Source organism: Xyrauchen texanus, chromosome 33 (genome assembly GCF_025860055.1).
Source record: "Xyrauchen texanus isolate HMW12.3.18 chromosome 33, RBS_HiC_50CHRs, whole genome shotgun sequence".
NCBI classification, from domain to species: domain Eukaryota; kingdom Metazoa; phylum Chordata; class Actinopteri; order Cypriniformes; family Catostomidae; genus Xyrauchen; species Xyrauchen texanus.
This window is the reverse complement of record NC_068308.1, coordinates 19232807-19238992: the sequence shown is the minus strand read 5'-3', so window position 1 is coordinate 19238992 and position 6186 is coordinate 19232807. Positions and strand designations below refer to the sequence as shown.

The 6186-nt window shown below is 36.0% G+C and overlaps 1 protein-coding gene and 1 non-coding gene across 2 annotated transcripts; both read left to right on the top strand.

Moving 5' to 3' along the window:
- The first annotated feature begins 1002 nt into the window (after window positions 1–1002).
- rsl1d1 (ribosomal L1 domain containing 1) lies at window positions 1003–5313 on the top strand. The gene is made up of 9 exons (XM_052102473.1): window positions 1003–1080; window positions 1541–1680; window positions 1789–1927; window positions 3629–3777; window positions 3898–3999; window positions 4227–4320; window positions 4460–4585; window positions 4692–4835; window positions 5019–5313. The coding sequence occupies exons 1-9, from the start codon at window positions 1003–1005 to the stop codon at window positions 5157–5159; spliced, it is 1113 nt and encodes a 370-aa protein (XP_051958433.1). The 3' UTR covers window positions 5160–5313.
- Window positions 1989–2118, top strand: LOC127627264 (small nucleolar RNA SNORA55). The gene has a single exon (XR_007968539.1). It is a non-coding gene; the product is annotated as a small nucleolar RNA SNORA55 (small nucleolar RNA).
- Window positions 5314–6186: the final 873 nt, after the last annotated feature.

Here is a 6186-nt window from a genome sequence, read left to right as displayed (position 1 = left end):
TAAGTTGTTACATTTTGTATCTAAAATCTCCACACCACTTATCCGATTATTATTTTCGGAGATACACTCAGAGGAAATATCATGAAAAACTATTGCAAACTCTTTAGCAGTTACTGGAATCTTATAGTAATTAAGGAATTCACAATAATTAAAAAGTTGTCCATTACGCTTAAATAACTGTCTCACCAGTACAATAACGTTAGCGTACCAGTTTCTAAAAACTAAAGATTTGTTTTTAAACACAATATTCTTGTTATTCGATTGTTTTATTTTTTTATTTTTTTATTTTTAATGCTTTATTTGAACGTTCAGTTTACAGTGCGTATTCGTTAGTTTTATATATTCCCATCTTTTTTATTAAATGACATCAGTCTCAATGCTTAATTGGATTGTAGTCCGTGCCCTCATTGAACACGATAAGAACACATCCTTAAAAAGTATTGCCTCAAAACAAAGTTCGTGATGTTGTGATTCACTTTGGAGCTGGTTGGTTCTGTTTATGGCTCACAACTCTTTTATGAAGGATTTTATAAGTCTATGGAACAAATGAATGGGGAAAATACTTCCGGAACACAGACGGCTGAAAAGGTGGGCGTTCACTGTGAGACTGGATGGCGCTAGAGAACGCTAAATATTCACACTATGAACCATTCGTGCAAAATGCACCAATGTTTGATTAATTATAGTATTTTATTCCTTGTATTAAGTTACCATCACTTATTTTTAGACAAAAACTGATAATTGCCACGACGATCAGCCGAAAAGTACATCCCGGGCATTTGCTCTTAACATATAGCATAATTGCAAACGTGCTCAAGAAATCAAAAACGAGGCGAACCTGTTCCCTGACAAAAACATTTTTATTTAAATACTTCTACCAGTTCTAATTAAAGTCAACAACGCTTTCAGTTTATTTAAATAAAGAACTGGATTAAAAATCAAATCAACAAGCTAAACCTTTTTCAAAATAAAAGTACTTTAAATAGAACATCGGATTTGCGCATGCGCTTTGCGCTTTCTTTAAACACGTGCAGCACTATGGAGTCTACACGCGATGAATTGGGTCTCGACCGCTCTCAGGTAAACTAGCACTATTTAATCATTTCCTCCCAAATTTTTCATGTTATCTGGGTCTGCATATCTAAGATTGAGCGAGTATTTCGTTTGTTACTTTAAAATTACAAGGCTGCTTGTTGTTAAACTGCTTTGCTGGCATAATGCGACTCGAAGAGTAGCATATACCTTAAAACGTGTATTAAGTTTTTAAAATGTAATTTCACCTTTATGTCTATGACTGATGCAATTACTGTTCTGCTTCGAATCGCTTGCCAAGTCAATCGTTTCTGTTGCTGCTTTCGACCTCGGAAATTAGAACTATTGCTATTGTAAACGCAATATTGTGTTAACCCTGCACTCTGACCCCAGCTTAGCTGGAATATGTGGAAAAATAATTTCACCATGTATATGCAGAAATGTATGTATGTATGTATGTATGTATGTATGATGTGTGACAATTGATTTATTATAACATGTATTACAGGTGAAAAAGGCTGTACAAGCATTACAGGCCTATTTAAAGACCACCGTCTCGTCCCAAAAACTATTTTTGAATGAGGGTCAGCCCATCTCTCTTCTTTTCACTCTATGGAAAATCCCAAAAAAGGAGCAAACCGTTCGCATGTAAGTTTGTTTTATGGTATCAACATTTAAAAGTCGTTGATTTTAAGAAATGTCATGATTACATTTTAAATGTGTTACAACTTTCAACAAGTGTGTTTTGTTCCACAGACCGTTACCCAATGGACTGAGGACCGATTCAGGAGAGGTCTGTCTCTTCACCAGAGATGAGCCCAATATGACTTCAGAGCAGACAGAGAAGTTCTACAAGAGGTTACTCTCAGAGAGAGGGGTCAAAAATGTTACAGAGGTGTGGAATGCTTTCAGTTAATGCCGCTATTATCACAATTTCTAGTGTAAAAGATTTACATGCACTTCAGCAAACCCTAACTTTCTGTCTCAGTGCTGGTCATGGGTTAAAATGTGCTAAAGTAACCCAGAGTGTATCCAGACGAGTCTCTTCCTCTATTGGAGCTTGTCTCTACAAACTTTGAAACAACACTGGCTTTCCAAGCAGGTCCATTTGATCTGACAAGGGCTTTGTTTATTCTGTGCACAAATCTGGTCTTCTGTACTGACAGTTCTAGGGCTGCCCCGGCCAAAGAGTTTCATGTTGAATGTTTATGACATTAATTTAAATACTTATATATATTGGGGGGCATGAGAATGTTAGAAATAACGTTGTAAACACTGTTCTACATCACAGAGAAATACTAAACCGTAATAATGAGCCTTTAAAATCTACATAATACGAACACACACGAAGTGAGCCACAGCGACACCGGCAAAAGCGGTAATGATTCAGAATGTGTCGGGAAAACCAGTAAGGAGACTGTCTGAACATTTTGTTAATTTATAGAGAGAAATGCACATTAGATTTGTTGTCTTTCAAATTTATATTTGGCTCGTTTTCCCATTAATGTATTAAACTATTATTATTAGGCTATTATTATTATCAAATTAATATAACAAATAATTTGCCCGTAGACACACGCTAGAAGAAACACACTTTATTATATTATTAAGAACAGATGACAGAAAAGCGTCTATGCACATGTATATGGCACTGTTTATACGGAGAGTCTCGTGGAACACATGCATGTAAAAGATTGTCGCTCTTTCTTTGTTTCTGTCTTCTGAATTTTATTTGCTAGAACAGTATCATCTATGAGTGCTGCAAATGACCTCAGACATCTCAGCTCAGGAGGTGCTTTGAGTTCAATTTATGAAGGGTGAGGCTTGCAAGCTGAAGAACACCATCCCAAACATGAAGCATGGAAGTGGCAGCATCATGTTGTGGGGGTGCTTTGCTGCAGAAGGGACTGGTGCACTTAAAAATAGACGGCATTATGAGGAAGGAAAATTATAATGAAGCAACATCTCAAGAAGTCAAGCCAGGAAAATTAAATGTCATGAATTGTGAAAAACTGAGTTTAAATATATTTGGCTACGGTGCACGTAAACTTCTGACTTCAGCTGTGCATCACTACTATATAGAGTTATATTAATACTACTATTACTACTACTAATAGTACTATTAATAATAATAAATCAATATTAATTGTATTATATTTAAGCAGTATCTCACATCTGTGAATCTCTGTTGTGCAGCTCTTTATTTGACAAAAATAACTCCAATTTTGGATTGTGCTGTGAGGTCTGTATAAAAGCACTTAATTTAATAAAAATAATGCAATATGCTAAATGTTCTATTTTCATTTGATTACAGTTTTATTGAAATTATTTAGACCCCATTTTGATGAGACTGTTGAATATGGAATTTGGGGGCTGCGGGGGATGGTTATTGGGAAGTATCGGAAAGGGAGTATTGTTACTCGTGCTAGTTCTCGAAACAAAGTGGTAACTTAAGTTATTTTTTTTTTATTTGTTTTTATCAAATTCAATCAGATGCCAAAATATTAGATTTGTCCTGCCTGCCTGAACAAAGCCCAAATATAGTGAAATATACCTATCTTGAAAAATAATTTTACATATAGATTTCTCTTTTTAGGTTATTCCCTTCAAAGTGTTGAGGACGGAGTACAAACCGTTTGAAGCCAAGAGGAGACTGCTTGCCAACTTTGATTTATTTCTGGCAGATGCACGAATCCGTCGCAGGCTACCCTCCCACATTGGCAAACACTTTTACGAAAGGAAAAAGTAAGAGATAGCATTTCTAACTTCAAATACACTTTTTACATGGCATGGTGCATCATTTATGTATGACTTTTCACAATTATTGTGAATGACATATTCATAGCCATTCTTTCTCTGTCTTAGGAGTCCTCTGTCTGTGGATTTAGAGAGTAAACACTTGACCAGAGACATGGAACGCCTCATTCAGGGCACCACCCTCTGTATCTCAAAGAAAGGATCCTGCTGGTATGTTTATTCCTTGTTTATTTACTATGATGCAAAAAGCACTTAAGCAAACCCTTTCAGTCTCCATCACAAGTGGTTTAAAATCTGCTATTAGGAACTCATAGTGTATCCAGATGAGTCTCTTCATCTATTGGAACTGATCTCTACAAACTATGACGCATGAACCTAACACAATATTGTTTTAAATGAATTTCAGTTGCCCTGATTATGAGTTTGTTTAATTGCAGCATGGCACGTGTAGCACATTCGGGCATGACAGCAGATGAGATAGTTGAGAATGTGGTGACAGCAGTTTCCACCATCTCCACTAAGTTAGAAACGGTGAGTAGAGTGGGGCAATACATGTGTGTGTATAAGTAGTCTTTTTTTTTTTTTCTTTTTTTTTTTTCATTGCAGTATATTAATAATGAAAAACATACATATTTTTTTGATAGGATTTTCATGTTTGTGTGTTTCCCAGAAAGGAAAAAACATAAAAATCATCCATTTGAAAAGTACGACATCGGTTGCACTACCCATCTACACCTCTGATCTGAGTCATCTCGCACTGATTGAGGAGGCCCAGAAGAAAGCCAATTTATCAAAGGTAACGTTGCCCTCAAGGCAAAATATAAATTTTACTGCCAATTATTTTGTGTTTGTAAAATGAAAATTACTGCTGAAAGTCACTGGATTTACCCCTAAATATTCAGAAAGCACAAAAGAGGAAGACAGAAAATGTGAAAAAAGTAGTATCAGAGAGGATCCCCAAAGAGATTGAGGCAGAGAATGATTGTGAAGAGGAAATTCCACAGCTGGTGCCTATTGAGATTCCAACCAAAAAGCCAAAACAGGAGGTCAGTAGTGAATGCTCATATCACAAAAGACAATTTGTCAAATCAGTGTTTTATAGACACTTCAAAGGTGTGTTAAAAACAATTATTATTTGTGATTTCTATGCATTAATGATGCAAATGTCCTGCATGCATTTTATTTATTAATTGTCAATTTACTTTGGCTATGTATATGTAATTTTTCAGGAGATACCCAAAAAAGGTCAACAATTACCCAAGCCTGCTGCTGGTAAAGAAGTAAAGAAAATTGGAAAAGAAAAGAAAATGGCAAAGAAAACGTCAAAGGTCACAGCACTTGGGATGAAAAGAAAAGCTAAAAACAGATAAATAAATGTACAATCATAACAAATTATGCACAGCCTGGATATACATGTTGAATTCCATGTATATATATAAAAAAAAAGTGTATCATGCATGTTTGTTCCTGAAACTCATGCAATTTGTTCTGTAAAAGATCAACTCTGAATTAAAGAATTTCTAATCTGATGATTTCTGTAAATATTTACTTATTCAAGAATTCAGTGCTAAGGGACAGGCAAGCTCTGGGGTTTGTCATTATAATGGAGGTATTATATTACATGTATTTTGTAGTCAGACAACAATCCTCTACAACATCAGCTTCTGTTTTTTTTGTGGTGATGTTCCTGCTCACACTCTGGTTTAGGTCTATGGGATTGGATTGAGTTTTTTACTCTGTGTCGTCAGTGAAGACAAGACTGCAAAATGCTCCTGTTCAGGACCCTGTACCCAAAGATCCTACTTGCTACCACAGGTCCATCTTCATTTTGATCATTGGTGGAATTGCGTTAGGTGCTGGTTTTGTGGTAATCCTCCTCAGTTCTAGTGCGTTATTGACTGGGGAAAGCATATCTATGGCCAATGCTGGACAAGAAATTGGTCAAGATAGTTAGATGATAGAAAAGACAGACAGATAGATGGAGAGACAGGCAGATAGATAGATGATAGAAAAGACAGACAGATAGATGGAGAGACAGGCAGATAGATAGATGATAGAAAAGACAGACAGATAGATGGAGAGACAGGCAGATAGATAGATGATAGAAAAGACAGCCCGACCGTCTGAACGACTTGGATACATACATGCATACTTACATGGACACATAGTGGACATATGGAGAACTGTACTGTGCAAAAAAGTGGATTTCTTAACACAGAATCACAGACAGTTTCAATGCTGAGCCATTAGGGGGCGTCCACATAAGAACAGCTGTTCATTTGAATTATGAAATTTCAAGTTTTGCAAAAGGAAAAATACAAACTATGTACCTGTTAATTGTGTGAACAATGAGTTTGTCAGTTGGACTAATGTTTGTTGTGCTTGGTGTGGTCTGGA

Coding starts and splice junctions, on each gene's coding strand:
- rsl1d1 (XM_052102473.1), top strand. CDS start 1,003: ATGCGCTTTGCGCTTTCTTTAAACACGTGCAGCACTATGGAGTCTACA. Junction 3,778..3,897: donor CACTTTTACGAAAGGAAAAA/GTAAGAGATAGC, acceptor TCTCTGTCTTAG/GAGTCCTCTGTCTGTGGATT. Junction 4,836..5,018: donor CCAAAAAGCCAAAACAGGAG/GTCAGTAGTGAA, acceptor GTAATTTTTCAG/GAGATACCCAAAAAAGGTCA.